The 18,180-nt window shown below is 57.0% G+C and overlaps 7 protein-coding genes across 7 annotated transcripts; 5 read left to right on the forward strand and 2 right to left on the reverse strand.

The window, feature by feature from the left end:
- Nucleotides 1-1,581: 1,581 nt before the first annotated feature.
- QBC33DRAFT_510302 (uncharacterized protein) lies at nt 1,582-2,127 on the forward strand (the record flags this gene model as incomplete). The annotated part of the gene is made up of 1 exon (XM_060425760.1): nt 1,582-2,127. The coding sequence occupies one exon, from the start codon at nt 1,582-1,584 to the stop codon at nt 2,125-2,127; it is 546 nt and encodes a 181-aa protein (XP_060288653.1).
- Nucleotides 2,128-3,826: 1,699 nt separating this feature from the next.
- QBC33DRAFT_10276 (uncharacterized protein) lies at nt 3,827-4,894 on the forward strand. Its single transcript, XM_060421855.1, has 2 exons — nt 3,827-4,728; nt 4,879-4,894. Exon 1 carries the CDS (start codon nt 3,960-3,962, stop codon nt 4,425-4,427), a length of 468 nt encoding a protein of 155 aa, XP_060288654.1. The 5' UTR covers nt 3,827-3,959; the 3' UTR covers nt 4,428-4,728; nt 4,879-4,894.
- QBC33DRAFT_9829 (uncharacterized protein) lies at nt 4,820-6,604 on the forward strand. The gene has a single exon (XM_060433223.1). The coding sequence runs from the start codon at nt 5,212-5,214 to the stop codon at nt 6,109-6,111; it is 900 nt and encodes a 299-aa protein (XP_060288655.1). The 5' UTR covers nt 4,820-5,211; the 3' UTR covers nt 6,112-6,604.
- Nucleotides 6,605-7,441: 837 nt separating this feature from the next.
- Nucleotides 7,442-9,954, reverse strand: QBC33DRAFT_583215 (putative nonsense-mediated mrna decay protein). Its single transcript, XM_060431372.1, has one exon. It carries the CDS (start codon nt 9,804-9,806, stop codon nt 7,656-7,658), a length of 2,151 nt encoding a protein of 716 aa, XP_060288656.1. The 5' UTR covers nt 9,807-9,954; the 3' UTR covers nt 7,442-7,655.
- An 865-nt stretch (nt 9,955-10,819) lies between these two features.
- QBC33DRAFT_553896 (uncharacterized protein) lies at nt 10,820-11,201 on the forward strand (the record flags this gene model as incomplete). The annotated part of the gene is made up of 3 exons (XM_060429449.1): nt 10,820-10,842; nt 10,921-10,930; nt 11,016-11,201. The coding sequence occupies 3 exons, from the start codon at nt 10,820-10,822 to the stop codon at nt 11,199-11,201; spliced, it is 219 nt and encodes a 72-aa protein (XP_060288657.1).
- A 593-nt stretch (nt 11,202-11,794) lies between these two features.
- Nucleotides 11,795-13,075, forward strand: QBC33DRAFT_583221 (uncharacterized protein; the record flags this gene model as incomplete). The annotated part of the gene is made up of 3 exons (XM_060431373.1): nt 11,795-12,413; nt 12,581-12,683; nt 12,890-13,075. Exons 1-3 carry the CDS (start codon nt 12,073-12,075, stop codon nt 13,073-13,075), a joined length of 630 nt encoding a protein of 209 aa, XP_060288658.1. The 5' UTR covers nt 11,795-12,072.
- A 975-nt stretch (nt 13,076-14,050) lies between these two features.
- On the reverse strand, nt 14,051-17,258 carry QBC33DRAFT_10722 (Metallo-peptidase family M12-domain-containing protein). Its single transcript, XM_060421888.1, has 2 exons — nt 16,784-17,258; nt 14,051-16,672 (listed from the first exon to the last, which is right to left on the reverse strand). The coding sequence occupies exons 1-2, from the start codon at nt 16,848-16,850 to the stop codon at nt 14,253-14,255; spliced, it is 2,487 nt and encodes an 828-aa protein (XP_060288659.1). The 5' UTR covers nt 16,851-17,258; the 3' UTR covers nt 14,051-14,252.
- Nucleotides 17,259-18,180: the final 922 nt, after the last annotated feature.

The following is an 18,180-nucleotide window of genomic DNA, read 5'->3' on the forward strand; positions in this document are numbered from 1 at the left end:
GTTGCCACAGAGCCTCGTCGCAGAGGCCTCAGTGTCATGCGTAGAGGTACCTAGCTGTGGTGTCTGGGTGCCTAGCCTACCTTACATAAGCGAACTGTCCACAGAGACGTGATGGTGGTGTCGTGCAGGAAGAGGGCAAACGATCACTGGTTTGACGGTTGATGCGAAGTCTGGTCCCTGGCAGACTGGTTTGCATTCGTTCCCCAATGAAGGGCGCTGCTGAAGAGCGCCCTGCAGCAAAGGCCTCCAAGTGGCCCCTGTCCTATGGATCCTCCTCGATAGCGGGTTGATCCGATGCACAGGAAGGGCCGGGATCGCGCTGTCTCATTTGGCTTCTTCGACATCTTCTACACCATCCACGACCACACCACTTCTGACCTCTCCTCTCATGCACTCTCATCTTAAAATAGTGTCATGTCCCATCCTTCGAGCGCAAGATGGGATTGCAGCTACGCTGACCTTTGGAGTCCTCTCAACTTGAACCCGGAAGTATGGACCAGGATATCGGGCATTGCCCCAAATGTTGCACAGCATGACCCCCGGCTCTGAGACAGGTGTGCTGCGCATTCACTCTCTCGTGGTCTAGCTTTTGGGCCACACCAGCAACCAACCGACAAAGAAAAATCGTCCTAGGGTACCTATACACTAGACCCGGACTCGGCTCGAGGCAACCAAATACATTTTTTTGGGCTTCGTACTCGCCGTTCTTTGTTCTATATTTGCTCCTATCCAGTCAAGCTAGGTCTATATCGCGAAGGTCCAGTTGGGCTTCAATGACTTCTCCTTCTGTTTCCCCTTACCTTCCACACCCTCACCTCACCTCACTGCTCTCTGTTGCTTGAACCAACCCCGGCTCTGCCATACAGCAACCCTCATTGATGTCAACCTAGCAGGATGCCATGCTGATGAGCCTCGTGCCCTTGGTGACATTTGGTATACCTCACCCACCCAAGTCACCTTGTCCCACACCACACCTTGTTATCTTTGTGGGTGTTCCTGACGCGTGAGGGTCTTTATTCCTTTCTTCACCTAGGACCTCCCCTCTTAAGCGCGTCCTCCCGTCCCCCCCCCCCAGTTACCTTCCATCCGCTCCTCCACCTTGTCTCCTACAAGTTGCTACTCATATACCCCGGAATAGTTCCGAGATAGCCTCACCGTCCAAGCATTGACCAACGTCTTCTTTTTGGGGGGTTTCGGTACGTCGTACCGTCTCCCTTTAAAACCTCCCCGCCTCCCTCTCGTTCCCCGACTTGCGCTTGACCCTATAGCCTGTCATACCGTCACTATCAAGCAGTAGGCTTTTTCAAGGTCTCTCCTCTTGCGTTGTCATTCATGTCACTATATTGCTGCCTCAACACGGCCGACGACTAAGCAAATCTTTCGAGGACTTCAGTGGGGAACGGGTTGAGCACCCCCGAACCCCCCAAGACAGACCGCCGTAAAGGCATGCCAGGGACTCGCATCTGCATCGAGACAGATCGCTGTGGAAACCCACGGTGGATTGTTCGCCGGCACTCTCACTCTCACCATCACCACCGAGCCGATGAGCGAGATCACATCACGAACGAGGAGCTAGCGAACATGCGCGAGAGGGAGCGAGCCCTCCGCGAGGCGAACGAGGCCCTCACCCGGGAAAACCACGCCCTCAAGGCCAGCCTCCGTGCCGCCGAGCAGGACCTCTCAGAGCATCGCACCTGGGTTGCCCAGCTGCAGCACCAGGTGCGGCAACTTCAAACCGAAAACGCCGACTTGCGTCGGTGTCTGGGCGAGCACAACGGCGGCGAGGATCGCCATCGGCGGGAACTTTGGGAACTCAGGAACAAGAACACCCGCCTTGAGAACGAAAACGAGGGTCTGAAGGCTCGCATACACGACCTCAAACGCCAACTACGCGAGTCAGTGGACGATCGAGTCCGCAGACTGACACAGAATGTCAACACTTTGACCCGCGAAGTCAACGACTGGCGGCGACGATTTGGGGACCTAGAACGCCGCCACCGGCGTCTACGTGAAAACCTTGACAACTACATCACCTCCAACGAGTGTCTCGCCAACGAGAACGCCGAGCTTCGTCGGACAATCGCCACCTACGAGCGCATCCTTCGTCGACACCGACTTATCGCATAGACGAAGTGTTGACCTAGGAATCATGCCTAGGAACTCATCGCCTATTACCCTTCTCTATGTTCCCCTCTTTTCCTTCTGAACACTATTTCGAGGGCAGGACGTTTTATCGAACGCCGCCCATGGGGCTAGCGGCAGCTCTAGGGGAGTGTATGACACATTAAACATGAGAGTGGTTTTAGCGAGGCAGGTGGAGAGGAATCATTCGGCACTGATTTTCAAATCGGGCGAGTTCAGAAAGGAACGGGCAAGCACTTGGAATCAATCATGTTAGGGCTAGGACATTCCTTTTTCTTTTCCTTTTCCTTTTCTTTTTCTTTATACTATTCTCCTTTTCCTTTTGTTCTCTCCAATCAATAAATGCATTCTTCAGCGACATGGGCGGATTTCATCTGGCAAGCACTATTTGGCAGGGGTATCAGATTCCTTGGTTGGACTCTTACACGATGGTTGGGCGTTGGACTTGGTTTGTGGTTTGGCTGCAATAGGGAAAGTGCAGCACCAATGCCATCAAGGGCTCCCTTCAAATCCCATAGAAACAAATAGGAACACCCAAAAACTTCTGGTGTAGGCATGGGACCCCAGACTCGTGATAAGAGCCCACCCTAATTGTTCGCCAACTCTGGCAAGCTTGACCAAACAACGCAGGCGGCAAAGCCCGTGTGGGCAATATAGTCATGTGAGAATGAGGTCAACTACTCAGCTGTGATAGGCTGCTGACCAACTTTTTACCCTTTCCAAGACAATCCTCTGGGCTGATCTTCAAGCACTGGGCGAAGTTTAACTTTTCTCTCAACTGACATTTCAAGGGGATGTGGTTGCGGTTGCCGGGTTGAATTCGAAGGTGAGTCCAAGGTGAGGCAGACCTGGGCACTGACTCACCTTGGCCATGACCTTGGCCATCCAGGTTCATCATTTCCCAAGTCCGTTTTCCCTTATTGCCGGTTCATGTGCCTAGGTTAAATTACCTAAGCATCCTTCCATTACAGGTACCTAATTTCCATCCGTACGTCACCGTACCTAGAGGCAGATATGGAGTAGGTGCGCAGAGAGTGCGCAGATGCGGAGTCGGAGACGGTCGTCCTAGGCAGTCTCCCTTGCTACGGCCGGTTGTATCTAGAAAATATTCCAATCTACCTAGATTGCGTCCTAATCCAGCGAGGATACAGCAGGTGGTGCCACATTCTGCGCAGATGTTCTGTTGGTCTTTTGTCAAATAGGGAAATGCGCACATGCGCCGAGAAGGAGGCGTCGGGGTGACTCCAACTTCCTCAGCGCCCTTACACCTCCACACGACGCATTTGCGCAATTGTGTGGTCCCCAGCAGCCTCAACCACTCCCCCGCGTTGCGGCCAAGGATGACACGCGTTGCGTCACCCCAAGACGCCTCCGGCAACGGGAGGCAGGGGAGGTCGACATCTGCGCATCGAAGGCCAACGATGTCAACCAACAGTCAACAGACAACTCCACAAATATTGGCGGTAGTCGGAAAGAGGAATCACTCGACTGGGTTATCAAGAAAGCCAAGGTCATCATGGGACGCGTGGGGAGTTTATCTAATCAACTAATGCATCTTGTGGGAGATGCATCCAAGTATTGTACATACGTATGTACATGTACGGATCACACCTTGCTTCTCACCATGGCAGCCTTACAAGGAAAATAGGCAAACGCTCCCCCACCCCCCCTAGCTGCAGCTCAAGGGCCAAGCGACCAGTTGGAACCTGGCGACAAACTTGGCGATCATTGCCGTCCAGCAAAGGGCGCAAAATACTTGAACTGGAAGCAGCCGGAATGTCGAAGAACAAAGAAGAGCTGCATCCAATGCATAAGGAATGCGATCAGTTGCCCTAGTGACTCACGTTTTGTTGCTGCAAGAAAAACCAGTCCTTGCGCATGTAGCTGAAACGGAACCACCACCTGCCGGCCTCAACTGCGGCCACTGCGGCACTGCAGCGAATGACAGGCGCCATGCGTGCCTAGTAGCTAGGCAATTGGCTGAAGTGGGCGGCGGGAGAGGGGACGGCCGGACGGGATGGAGGATGCCTTGGGAGACATGGTGTGACGACCCCAGTAAATACCTAGGTTCCCGGTGTCGTGGTTCGCCAGCCCTCTGGCGACCGCCCCCCCAAGAAAACTGCGAGGCGCAATTACAGTTGCGACGCGGAGCAGCGCGTAACCTCCACTTACAAAGCGGCAAAGCACGGGCCACACTCTGGCGCTGCACAGTAATTATAAGAAAAGAAAAGCTGCCTTACCGGAGTGCCAAGCAGGGAGGGCCCCCTGCTCACCCAACCCAATGAGCAAACCTCCGAGTCTCTGGCCGGTGTGGTGAGATTTTGGTGTGCAGGGTTCCTCGGCGTGAGTTGCCTAGAAGTGACTCGAAAGCGCAGCATCCAAGAGGCCAACCAGCAGCCGCAGCCGCAGTACTGGTACCTCGACAAGTTGACACACCTTCTTTCTCATGGCTCCAGGCCTCCCTCAAGTCTGTCCCTCCATTCCATTCCACTTGACTGACCTAGGAGGCTAGGACTTCTCTGGAGGCAGCCATGGCGCAGCCAGTCTCCAGGCCCAGATGAATAAATAGATATAAGGTACGGCCAGGTAAGGTCTTCTTCCATCCATTCAAACCAATCCATCAAACTATCCATCCCTTTATTTCGCTTGGTCATACCATTTGTTCCTTTTTTGGTGCCTTTTTCTTCTTCCTGTGCACTCGGATTCCAAAACACTCAACCGACATTCCAACCTAAGGGCCGGCTTTTTCCTCTTATACCCTATCCCCCTGGCCTGTCTCGGTTGGGCTCCAACACGGCAGAGATAGTCTTAAATTGTCTCTTGAAGCCCAACTCAAAGGGGTAAGGGAGCTTGTCCCCCCGGCCCACAGCCTTGCGTCCCTGTCGCTGGGCCAATTCGCCCAATTCGCCCAATTTTTGGACCCCCTTCAATTCACCTTGCCCTCTTATATATTTTTGTTCGGGCACATCTGCAGCATCCTCCCACGCTGCCTGTCAAATCAGCACCAAACACATCTCTCTGCTGCTCTAGGCCCCCCCCCGCTCCCCCATCATCAACCCGGACTTGAACATGTCGTCTAAGAACCACGTCAAGTTCCGGAAGGACTCCTCTCCTACGAGTGGGTCATCCACCGCCAGCAGCCATCGCCGGAGCGACTCTGGAGTTGGTTCGTTGAGCGACCACGGCAGCCGCACCGCTTACTCCGATCGAGCCTTTACACCTTCCGACTACGAGCCGCAGCGGTACAACATCTCCGCCCTACAAGATGCTCTCGGCGCCGCGCATGAGTCGCGCGACCGGTGGAAGGCAAAGGCCCAGGACCTCGACAACGACCTCAAAGACACTCGCAAAGACTTGAAGGAGATCGAAGCCAGATGGAGCGCCCTCGTCGACCGGAACGAGCTCATCGAAGGGGAGAAGAAGAAGCTCCACAGCGAGAAGAAATCACTCGCTGAGGAGAACGCCTCCCTCCGCGACCAGATCGCGACCCTCCAGGCAGCCCTCGAGAAGGCGGAAAAGAAGAGCAAGAGGCAGCAGGCCGACTCGCCCCCCTCCATGAGCGGCGCCATTCCCGCCGAGGCCCCCAAACTCCGCCGCAGTCCCAGCAAGCGCGAGAAGGAGAAGGCCAACGAGGCGGAGCAGGCGCAGAAGGAGAAGGCGAGGCTATCGAGACGCTTTGAGCGCAGCGACGAGAGCAGCGACGGCAACAGCACCAGCACTGCCAAGTCGCACCGGTCGCGACGCGCGAGCTACGTTGAACCACTCGGACCGCCTGCCGCAAGGCCGACGATCGGCCAGGTCCCGCCATCCCCGACACGACACTATTCCCACTACACAACCTCGTCGCAATATCCGCCGCAGTACCCAAACATCCGCGAGCCCGCCGTCTCCAATCTCCCAAGGTCAATTCATCCGAAGGTCTCGTATGTCTACGAAGAACCGAAGGCCTGGGAAGGTTCAAGGAGATGAGCGAGTGACAACCAACAAGCCCTGGGATTTATTGGGCAACTTTTTTTTTTTTGGTCCCTCGGCTCCCCCACATGCACCTTCAACGGTTCGTCCCGCAGCGAGTTGCGCTACCTACACCCTACCCTACACCCCACATTCTACCAACCGCAAAAATATGGGACAAAGAAAAAGGAAACGTAGATGATACCCCCCTGATTGGTTCAACAAATGGCTTCTGCGGCAATACCTTAGATTTTTCTTCGCGATCACCTCGCAATCCGCTTTCTGCTTTCTCGTTCCCCGTTCCCCTCATCACCACCCCCTCTTAAATCAACCCTACACAAACGTTTTGGGAATCTGGGTATTTTTTTCTCGCCTCCGGGGTCAATGTGAGGTCGCCCTCCACACACCCCTGAGTCCCCAGGTGGCCGGCCTGCCATACCTGACCCTTCTTCAAAAGACATCAAAACAAAAAGGCACATGAAAAAGAACAAGAAAAAAGGGGTGGAGCTGCCCTGAGCCCTCGCAGGGGGGCTGATGGGGAGGTGTAACTTGTTAGATAGATCTCTCTTCTTGCCTGTACAACGCGCGGGCAGCTTTTGTACGTTTTGGGATCGGATGGAGTACGATGAGGATGGGATGGGATGGGATGATGGCATGGGCTGATTAGACGATAGACATTTCCTCTTTTTCTTACTCGCTCCACGGCAACGGGATCCTGTATGTATGTATGTCATGTACTTACAACGCTATCATGTTCTTTTTTCGCTTGGCTCTTGCCGTTGGCTTGCCATTTAGTGGTGTCAATCACCCCCAAAAAGGAGGACGTGGGAATAGATAGAAGGGGCAATCAATTAGGGCTATCTCGGTCGGCCATGTATGCCTTCACCGCAACTACCGCTCTATCTGATTCGTGATCATACCCCCTCATCCCACACCCATCATCACCATATGGTATGCCCTCTTCCCATTCGATCTAGGACGAAGAAATGGCGGAAGCTAGGTGCTAGGCGACCCAATACCACGCGCATCGCCTTCCAATGCAAATGCCGTCTCCGAAACGGACGCCTCTAGGCAGGCGTGCGGGGATCAGGCTCAGGCAGCAATCCTCACCCCGCATCTGCTCGAGAACCAGGCTGTCGACTGTTCCCCCACCCACTTCGTGTGGGTGTTTTGAGTGTCTGTAAACCGGACCCGGGGACTTAGCCATATCGATGGCTGCTCCCGCACTTGACTGGCGGATCATATGAGTCTCAACCAGGCGGTGATATGGGCCGGTATTCCGACCACCATGCCCAGGACAAACAAGCCAAAAAGAAGAGGATAGGAGAAAATTTAATCAGACCGTCCCTTGGCCCACCGGAGTCCCGGGCGACTTCTGTCGCATGTGGCAAGTAGTGTAGAGCAAGTCGAAAACGATGGAATGAACGCAAGAGAAGGCAAGGCACCAGGGGGGGATGACAGAGAAAGAAAGAGCCAGAGGACACCTCCCCTACTGCATTCCGTTCCGCTCTGTCCCCCATCCCCGTCAGGCGCCGATACCTCATCTCTCAACGCCTCGCGCCTCAAGAAGCCGCAGCAGGAGCAGACGCTGCAGCCGCGGCGCCACCACCACCGCCCTTGCCGGCATTCCTTCCCCCACCGCCACCGCCACCACCAGCTCCACCACCATCCTTACCCGCACCACCATCCCTATCTCGGTCCCTCCCTCGGCCGCCCCTCCGTCTCCCGCCGCGCTTCTCCGTCGTCGTCGGCGTCGGCGTCGTCGCAGCACCAGCGCCGGGAGCCGCAGCCGCAGCCGCGCCCTTCTCCTTGTCGGCCGAAGGACCGGCCGGGGCAGCACCAGCACCAACCGAGCCGGCGCTCGCCTCGCCCTTTGCACTCCCGCCGGTAGCGGCGGCAGCAGCAGCAGCACCGGAGCCACCGCCTCCTTTCGCGCTACCGCTACCGCCTCCTCCCCCCGCCCTCCTCGCGGCAGCCTCCTTCTCCCTCCGCTCCAGCACCTGCACGGCGGCCTGCGCGACGGTCACGGGGCTGGCGGCGATGGCGCGCGCGAGCCCCTCGGGGTCGGCGAAGTCGACGTACGCGAAGCCCTTGCGCCGGTCGATCTCGGCAAAAGCCACGGCGCCGAAGGCCTGCATGGCCTCCTTGAGGAGCGCCTCGGTCACGCCCTGCGACGGGTTGGCGTGCTTGACGAACGCGCGCGTCGAGCCCGGCGCGGGGGCCGGCGCGGGGCCGGCGCCGCCGCCGCCGCCGGTGGTGGTGCTGGTGTTGGTACTTGTGGCCCTGTTGCTGCCCTTCTTGGAGGCCGGAGGTGGTTGGGGGTTTTTGGAGGAGGAGGCCTTGGGTCCCGTGGGGGGTGTCGGCGTGGGAGTTGCCGCTGACCTGGCAGGCGTGGCTGCTGCCGATGCTGATGCTGACGGGGTCGACGGTCGGGCGGATTGTGACGTCGATGGGGTGTCATCTTTCTTTCTGAGGAGCACAACTGGCGTCTTTGCGGGGGTCGGTCCTGCAGAATCGGTAGTAGACCTCTCTCCTCTTCCCTTGGCTGAATCTTCCCCAGTGCCTCGCTTCTTACCCCGTGACCTGCCGGATGTTGGTTGTTGAACCTGTGCCTTTGGAGCAGTAGGCGTCGTCGGTTGAGATGTTGATGATACGGTAGGAGATGCCAGGGCCTGCGTCGAAGAAGAGGCAGCCTCCTTGTCGGCAGCACCAGCAGTCACCTTTGCTTCTGCCTCGGCCTTGGCGGCTTCCTGGCGTGCCTTCCGGTGGGCGTTGCCGGGACTCAGACCGAGGTCTCTCTGCAAGATCCGCGCGGCAGCTGCGATCCCGGCTCTCCGGCTCTTAGGCAGGTCTTGTGTCGCGCTCTGCGCCTTGCTCGCCACGGTGTTCGCAGCCTCAGCCGCAGCATCCATAGCCGCCTTCTTTGTGAGGATCTTAACGTTATCCTTGGGCTTGTCCGATGACTTGTCGCCCTTGCCCTTCTTCTTCGACTCCTCCGGGCTGGATGACGAGCCCTTGGCCTTGCCACCCTGTGATTCCTGTCGCGAGTGCTTGGCGCTCTTAGCTGCCGCGGCTTCTTTCGCCCTGTTTGCCTTCTTCTCCTTAAGATATTCAATCAGTGGTGTCGTGGTAGCCTTCTCGGGCTTTGCGTTCTCGTCGGTGCTCTGCTCGGCTTCCCCGCCTTTCTGGGCATCGGGATTCGCGAGGCTCTCGAGGAAGGCCATAAACTCGGGATCCTGGTCGATAGTGCCCTGCCGGCCATCTGAGCGACGTTTCCCGCTCGGAATCTTCTTGTAGATGCAATACTCTACGACGGGCGGTCCTACGAGGGCGGGGTTGTTGTAAGTCTCTTTGGCATCTTCCCAGACGGCGGTACGGACAGCCTCGGAAAGTGCCAAGAGGTCGTCTTTCCTCAGGACATGGAGGTAGGCACGCGATGGCAGGGCTGGTTTAGCTGGATCCTTAGACACCTTCCCGTGATGGTAGGAAAACCAGCCAACCTTGCCACGGCCGCTTCCCCAGGTATCTCCCAAGATGTTGACAAACTCCTCCTCGGTCATTCCCGGTGGGAGTCTCCGAACCAAAACCTTCTCACCCTCTGCAGGTGCCTTTGTCTTGGTCGGTTTTGTGGTGGCATCGCCAGCCGCCGGGCTGGACACGGCAGAGCCGGCGCCATTGGCCTTACGCGATAACAACTGGGGAGGGGCAGCCATCGCGAGGCTTTGAGGGTTGGAATCAGTTCGGTGTAGGTGGTTGTATATCTGCCACGTCGAAGTTGTACGTGATCTATGTTCCTCGGAAATCAAGGGTGGTCAGTCATCGAATGCTGGGCATCCCGAGGCGTGCGAGGAAGGTGGGGCCAGCAGAGGTCATTTATCGTGAACAAAAACGTGGTGAAGAGGGTGAATCGTCCACTGTAAGAGAAGACAATTATGCCAGCGGAAAAGAGTAGGTATACGGCCTGTATGCAAAGTTTGAGGAGTCCAGGAGGTTGGAATTAGGGGTGATGTCAGCCTTGTCTAGAGACCGGGCTTGCAGAATATCGACGCGGAAACTTTTGTTCAGCAACCCCACGATTAGAGTGGTCCGTGCTTAGTGCTGCAGGACTAGAGTAAATAAAGTTCCACCATGGGTTCGACTTTAGCATATGCCAATTGTCAGCCCCTGACATTCCATAATCTAGATAGCGCTTTGAAGATGAGTAGGTAGTTCTCTATCCTCAGAATGACCATGTCGATAGAATCAGGTGCGGGAACCACGTCACTGGGCCAAATAGGTTTCAAATATCTCCCAACATCGGCACCCTTACCCCCCTATACTGGCCATACCATGGGGAACAAATAACCCATCGTTATCCCACCCCCATTCTTATTAACCCCTTAAAGCTCTCTACTCGGCGCTCCCACGCCTCCCCGCCCCGACCACCACGGCCGTCCTCTCCTTCAACTACTTGGCCCTCCTCTCCAGGTCCCCAGCCAGGTTTGCGGCGTACTGGGAAGAGCGCTTGCATTAGTTTGCAAGAGGGAACTTGGCTAGTTGGCTCTATGCTAGCCAGCAGAGTCTCGAAGTCGGGCGAAAGGACTATTAATCTCATCGATGGGGACCGTCGCGATGAGGAGCATGAGGATATTCCCTAGGTTGCCCGGTCATGAGCGGCTAACAGCGCCCAAGTCTACTTCAATGAAGAGAATATGAAGAGACCCATATAGCATATGCGAGCAACCCCATGACTTCCAGCGACTTCACAGAGTCAGCATTTGGTCTGCCAGGAGGAACAAAGCTCTCTCGTTGAAGTACTGGCTAATAGTCAAACACCGAGACACATAGGCTGCTGCACGTACGGCAGCACCTTCCAGCCGGGCCCCCTCTATCGGAAAGCAACGGCTACCGGGGACCTTGACTTTCCCTGACCCGGTATCCAGGCGGCACCTTCGTCGCCACGTACAGGCAAGGACGGAATCGGCCTGCGGGAGAAGTGGCCCTCGCGCCCCGAACTGGGCTGGCTCGGCATGACGCCCAACTCATTTGCGACCGACGAGTTCTTGCACGGGCTCTATCCGTCATCGGCGAGGGCCGGGAGAAGCAACGGCGCCAGGGACACGAAGTAGGTGAACCGGCGCCGGAAGAACGGACCTGAAGCAATACGGGTGAAATACAGGATTCTCGGTCATTGCTGAGTAACCGGCCCGAGTACGAAGTCGGTCAACTCCGAAGGGAAAGAAGAGGTATGACCATGTTGAGTGCGGGCTACTGCATGATGATGCAGGTTTACATGTGGTGACGAGATTAGTGGTTGGGTCACTTGGGTGCCACTAGATCATTCGACTTGTCGAATGTTCCACAGCCAATATTAGAAGGTAAAAGAGACAATGGAACAATGAGATGGCGAACAAAGGGACGAGGGCGTTCTTTGTGCGGTGGCCAAGTGCTCGACTTCGAGGCCCCGAAAATAGAAACAATGCGGAACAGACCAACCTCCACGAAAGTAGACAATAGGACTCGACGGGAATGGAAGCCTCGGTGATTGTTGCCAATCCCAATCCCATGAATGAGAATGTTTGTCTCATCAAAGCAATGCACCTAGACCGCATATGTGCAGACGCGCATGCACAAGTGTAAAGGGGAAACCAGACAAACAATACCAGGGTAAAGTGGGGGGATGGGGGTCTTGCGCCTAGCAGGTCTTGTATGCCACTCGTGTTCTAGTGCCCCCACTGCTTGTCAAAAGAGACGTTAAAGAGGGAATACGGACTACAACTTCAAAGGAGTGCACATCTTACAACCTTTCTCAAGAGAACCAAAAGAAGCGAGGGGGAAGTGATATAAACCTCAATCAAAATCAAAAGTGAATTTCTGGGCTCTTAACCAATCTCACTTCAACCGTTTCCACCCCTAAGCTCCTTACGTGGCACCATAACTACCTAAACTAGAAGGACCGAGCTAAGAACCCCAGCAGCAGCAAAAAGGAAAGTCACAGCTATGTCAGCAGGGAACCCCCCATACCCGTCAACCTCATCCCCCGCCGCCGCCGCATTCCGGAGTCCGACGCCGTCGTCAACCCACCAGACCTCCTTCCCGATGAACCCGTCCCGGCACCACCACCACCCTCACCACCCTCACCACCATCCCCACCACGCTCATGGCGGCGGCGGCAGCAGCAGCAGTGCTGCCGGGAGCAGCAGCGCCGACGTCTTCACCCCCGAGATGCGGGACCGCCAGGCCCGTGGCAAGGACCCCTATCGTTCGGGCGATGCCTCGGACGCCAGCGACGTGAGCACCACCCGGGATTCCAGGACCGGCTCCAAGATGAGACTTGGCGGGTGAGTTTTCCTCCCCCCCCCTTCTCTCTATCATCCAACACATTCCTTCCTCTGCCGTGCTTCCTGAAGAGTTCAATCTGATTAATATATCTCACTTTCCCTCTCTCATTCCAATGTTTTAACACACGATTGAAGACTCACAATACTAACATGACAAAATCCCACAGAGGCGAGAAAGACGACTTTGGCAAGATCGAGCGCCGAGAAAAAGCCGTGGCCTTCCTGGACAACCCGGAGCTGCTCATGATGTATGCGCAGAGCACCGGAGACGTAAGTTAATCGCCTCCCCCCTTTTCCGCTTCAGACCGCAACCTACTCAACCTTCTTTTCCCCTGTCCCTCGACACCTCACCTAATTTTGCAAATCAATGAGCAATCAACCCATTCACCCATTGTTGTCATAACCCCCCCTTTTTCGAACTCCAACCCCCCTGTGACGGCCCCATAGCACACTCTCAAACTAACAGACAGAAACAGAGCATACCCTCCGCCCGCCTACACTTCATGAAGATGATGTGCGGCTACGACGACGAGTTCCTCGAGGAGGACAGCCACGCCCGCGGCCACGCCCACGCCCACAACAGCCACGGCCGGAGACCGCCCTCGCGCCCAGCCCGGGACACGGACAAGCGGAGGGGCGGCGACCGCGCCGCCGGGCGATGATGATGCGCGCGGCGCCCGCCGCCGGCCGCCCCCACGCCCGGACCCCGCCCCCGCCCCCACCCCCGGCCCCGGGTCTGCGTGCGGCGGGGGGCCCGCGGGGGCGGGGGGCCCCCCCCCCCCCCCCCCCCCCCCCCCCCCCACAACCGTCCTCCAGTCGCCGGCGCTATATTCGCCATCGGGGCTCTCTCTGTCTTCTTTGCTAAATGAGATTCATTCTCAATTTTTTTCTTTGGTTTTGCAAGGGTTGGCGTTGTCTGTCTGTCTTGTCTGTCTCTAGCTCGTTAATCCATTTGGCCCTTCCCAACGCCGTGTGTGTATTCGGGGTGGTCTTACGCTCTTTTTTTTTTTTTTTTTTTTGCTCCGTACCTGACCCGTGTTCTATTTCCTTGGGCATCTTTCATGCAGAGCAAGAGCAAGCAAAGCTCCTACGGCGTTTCAATGGTGAGAGGGGGTTTTCTTGTTTTGAAGTGGGCGGTGGGGAGGGGGAGGAACGTGGTTCTCATTGACCTGCGTGTTACCTCGTTATGGATCCATGCAGACCCGGCGCAGAAGAGCTACCTGGACAGGAAGCCGTTGTTTTTCATCTTTTCCATTTTATGCTACTCTGAAGGGTTGCATTACTTCTCACTCGATTTACTTAAGTGAATGAGACGGGAATGACGTCCCAGACCGGGCCTCTCTGGTTCCGCTTTCACGCTATAATCCATGGCAGAGGAGGCGTACACACGGAACAAACAATGAACATAGATGAGGGACGGAGTCGGCAAAGCCATGTGATACTCTATAAGAAAGCTAAGGCCTACTATATCTTGGTCGGGTTTCCTGCCGTCCTATATACCCGTCAACCCCGAATGTGTGCCTGCCTACTACCAGTCCCCCTCCGGTAGCCCAGTTATCCTAATCCCCCACTCATGAATAAACACTAAGCATTGTTGACTTGATGATGCTATTCTAAGCGCAAGAGCCGGCCAGCCAACGAAAATAGACCCCACCGTTAAACGCCCCATCAGACAGACGCCAGAACTCCAGCCCGATGCTAGTAGTTACGGGGGTTGGGTTGTCCCGTCGTCCCGCTGATTTCCCGAATCATTCCTAGTTTACCCCTGGATACGTATCGAAACAGGTATAAATGCATATAATCAAGCCCGACCCGACCCGACCGGACTCTACAACCCCTTCACGCGTATCTCGCGCTCAACGTCCTAACAGGCTGCCATGGCATATCTCCCTGTTGGTGCTGCCCCGGCGCCGGCGGCTGGTACGGGGGCGGAGCCCCAAACGGACCCAGATTCGGCCTCGAGCGCCCCCCAGGCCTAGCCCCCACCATGACCGGCGGCGGCGGCGCGATCCCGCCGCCGGGACCGCCGCCCCAGGCACCACCGTAAGCGGTCCACCCGGGAGGCGGGGCTGGCGGGTGGGGCCGTCCGCGCCTGCCCCCCCGGCCCTTCTTCTTCCCGCCGCGGCGGAAGGCGCTGACGCAGCAGCTGAGGATGGCGAGCAGGATCAGGCCGCCGACGACGACGACGACGGGGATGAAGATGGGCTTGTTCTCCTTGATCCAGCCCAGTATCTCGTCCGACAGGTTCGAGCCCTTGCATACGCCGTTGGAGCACTTGCCGCCGCCCTGGCAGGTGGTCCCGTCGAGGAAGTTCTGCTGCATCGTGAGGCACGTGCTGGGCCCGAACTCGGGCGACGCGCACGAGAGCTGGCAGCCCTGCGACGAGCAGGCGTACGTGTCGTTGCTCGACGTCCGGCCGCCCATGAGCGTCTTGCACTGCAGGTCGCGCGACGTGCACTGGCCCGATGAGCACTTGAGGCTGGCGCCCTTGTCTCCGCACGACTGCCCGTCGGGGGCAGTAACGTCCGACGGGCACAGCGCCGAGGTGCCCGTGCACGTCTCCTGCGGGTCGCAGACGCCAGTGCTGGGCCGGCAGATGGTTCCGTTGTTAGCGAACCGGCACTCGGTCGTGCAGCACTCCTCGTTCGCCGGGTCGCAGACGCTGTTGGCGGTGAACTTGCACGTCTTGGCGTCGCAGCATGTGTTGCCAGTGCACCCGTTATCCCCACCGCAGTCGCAGTCCTCGCCGCTCTCGACGATGCCGTTGCCGCACTGGCTGCCGGTGATGGTCCTGACGTCGCGGTTGTTGGTCAGGCAGCTAGCCTTGACGCTGTTGCGACCGATGGCGCTGCAGATGTTCCCGATGCTACACGGCGAGAACTTTGTGATGCCGTTACCCGTCGAAGGGTTCATGATGAACTGCCCGGTGGCATCGCACGAGTTCTTGGACAGCGGACAGCATTGCTGCTTGGTCACGGTCCCGTCGCTGCAGGTGTCGGCTGTGCAATCGTGCACCGCTCCGAACGTGTGGCCCGTCTCGTGTGCGATGACCTGCCATTCGGTCGACGTCATCACTACTACATTGGTCGCCGCGATGGTCTCATTGTTGTCCTTGGCCGAGGCTGTCTGGGAGCCCTGCACACACACCTGGCCAAGCCAGGCCAGTCCCACAGCGGCGTCCGTGTTACAAGTGCTCAGCAGGGTCCAGAAAGCATTCGTGTCGCTGAACTGCCCCCTCCACTGGGAGAAGAGGTTGAGCCGATCCGTAATCGTAGTCCCGCCGCCGCAGCCCACATTCCAGGGGACCTGGGACGTTGCCGTCGTCGGGCACTCTGCGTTACTGATGGTCAGGTTCTGGATGCCGAGAGAGATGTTGAAGGAGCTCTCGTAGACTTGGGAGGCCAAGTTGATCTGCTTGATGATGTGCGTCCTCACAGACGCCGACGAGTTGAACTTCGCCGTATATGTGCAATCCGTCGCAACGCCAATCAAGGCCACCTTCCTCGTCGTCGGACAGCCTGCTGTGGACCCGATCGTCGAAACCAGGTTGACTCCGGCACCGTTACCGCCCGTGGTCCCGTCAATCTGCCGCCCGAACAGCGACCTAGCGCTCATCGACCGGAGGCTGCTCGTCTCCGCCGTACCGAACCCCCCATCAGGCCCGCGGTACACTGGGTGCTCATCATCGCGGTTGAAGCGGAGCACGTCCGACGAGCACGACGGCCCCGCTGCCACATTTCGTTTTAACTCGTCGCGATCCATCCCCATGATATCCGAATCCCGCCAGACAACCATGGATTCGTCCGGCAAGTCCTCGACGTCCGGATCCCCACCTACCCTCGTCTGCCTGAAATCTGCGCTCGTGTGAATATGATGGTCGTCTCCGTGCACCCTGAAGGCGCCCTCGAAGACGGGCGATGCCCCATCCCGATGAACAGTTATCCTCGCCCAGCCCGCGCTCGTCCATTCCGAACGGCCCTCGTCTCGCACAAATGCGTCGCCGCGATAGACCCTGTGCTCGGAGCGATCTATCGGCTCCGAGCGGACCGATCCGTCCGGGTCTATGTACTGGACGAAGGCATTCTCGGCGATGACGTCGTGGTTCGGGCTCACGCTGAGCCTGACCTCCTGGCCCCGGCCGTGGATGTGGAAGGTGAGGTCGAAGGATGAGAGAGGGTGGACCCGGTGGGACGGCGTGTGGATGACGGCATCGTCGATGCGGTTAACGTGCGAGAGAGCGCGGCGTTCGATCGAGTGCGCTGGTAGCAGGTCAGCAAGCAGCCGGGGAATCCGAGGCGGGGAGTAATGTCGAGGAACCATCGGCCATGCCCATGGTTTCATTGCAGGAGTCCCGATATCGTGTAACGTACCTATCACGAATTGAAAGAGAAGGACGAAGCCAGATAGAGCGGCCACAAGGGCCCTCGGGGTGTACATAGTTCAAGCAACGAAGCACTCCGAACGTCCGTTGTCCATGGGATTGGTGTCGTTTTCAATGGTGTAATTGAGGATATTCACCCAAGTTTCAGGGCCGTTTTCCCTTTGAAATTCTCCGAGGTGACGTCTCTAGAATTAAGCCACGGAGGAGGGAATGAAAGAGGGAAATGGAGGGCAGATTAAAAGGAATGGTAGTGGACCGGATGGCAGTGCAAAATGAAGGCGATGTGCTTGTTGGTGTGTCAGGAGCAACTCTCTGGGTCTGGGGGTAGCGGGCTGGGGATTCATTGTCTGCCCGGCTTGTAGGGAGATCCTTAGCACTGTGTGGGTGTTGAGCGAGACGCAGTTGCCGGCAGGGACGGGCTTGGTTTGCAACCTAAACCGTTTTGAAGGCCTGCAGTGCTGTTAGCAACGACTTTCGACGCAGTCCTAATCTTGCATGTAGCGAGGTACCATCGAAACACTGCACCAAAGCGTCGTTTGCCGCCCCACAGTCGGTGCTGCTTCGACCCCTGGCGCTTCTTGGATTTATTTATATCCGTACATTCGAGTCCTTTGACAGTTTCAGGCCTTCAGCACGCACACTTGGCGAATGAGCGAGGACAAAGAAGGGGATGCGCATATGGCCGGCCATCATTAAGATTTCCGTCCCAGTAGCTCTCGGGATTAGAATAACAAGAGGATGGGATTCTACCAAATCCGGACTGTTGTTGGGGAACTCGGTAGGTATAGAACCCGCATTTAGGCAGCTTGCCCGCGACCACCAGATGGACTATGCTGCCATCCTTGTCCCCCTCAAACGGCAGGGCCTTCTCTACGCAGTAGGTTCTTGGTCTTTCCGTCCACTGCCAAGACGCCGCACAGTGTACCAAACAGTTCTACTTGTTGGTCAGCCCGGCGGACTTGATGTGAGGCCGGATACCCGGGCGGGAAACTTAAGCTTAACGCCACCATTGGAGTTCGCAGGGCCGCGTACTCAGGAGGCGGAGTATCTTGGCATGCAAAATCAGAAGCCCGATAAGCCCTTCTTCTTCTCTCTTTTTCTTCAGTGTACACAGATGATGGCTCCTCACCAAACTCGACAACACGCCTACAACAAAACTAACTCGTAGAGGCTGCGTTTGGCCGGACCCTGATTTGAGGCGCAGCGGTCTTGTGGTGGTCAAATGCAGGATCTTAGAGTGTGGGGGGCTCATTCTTGGAATCGCGCTTGTTAAAACTTGTTTCATTGCACCCAGGCGTCCGTCGTACAGGTCTGCGGTTACCCTTCGGCCATCTTCTATGTGCTTGACATAGATTACTACCCAAGTCGCCCCTCGCTGCTCCTGCT

The sequence above is a fragment of the Phialemonium atrogriseum genome (assembly GCF_030411735.1).
Source record: "Phialemonium atrogriseum strain 8032-3 unplaced genomic scaffold QBC33scaffold_1, whole genome shotgun sequence".
In the NCBI taxonomy this organism is placed as follows: domain Eukaryota; kingdom Fungi; phylum Ascomycota; class Sordariomycetes; order Cephalothecales; family Cephalothecaceae; genus Phialemonium; species Phialemonium atrogriseum.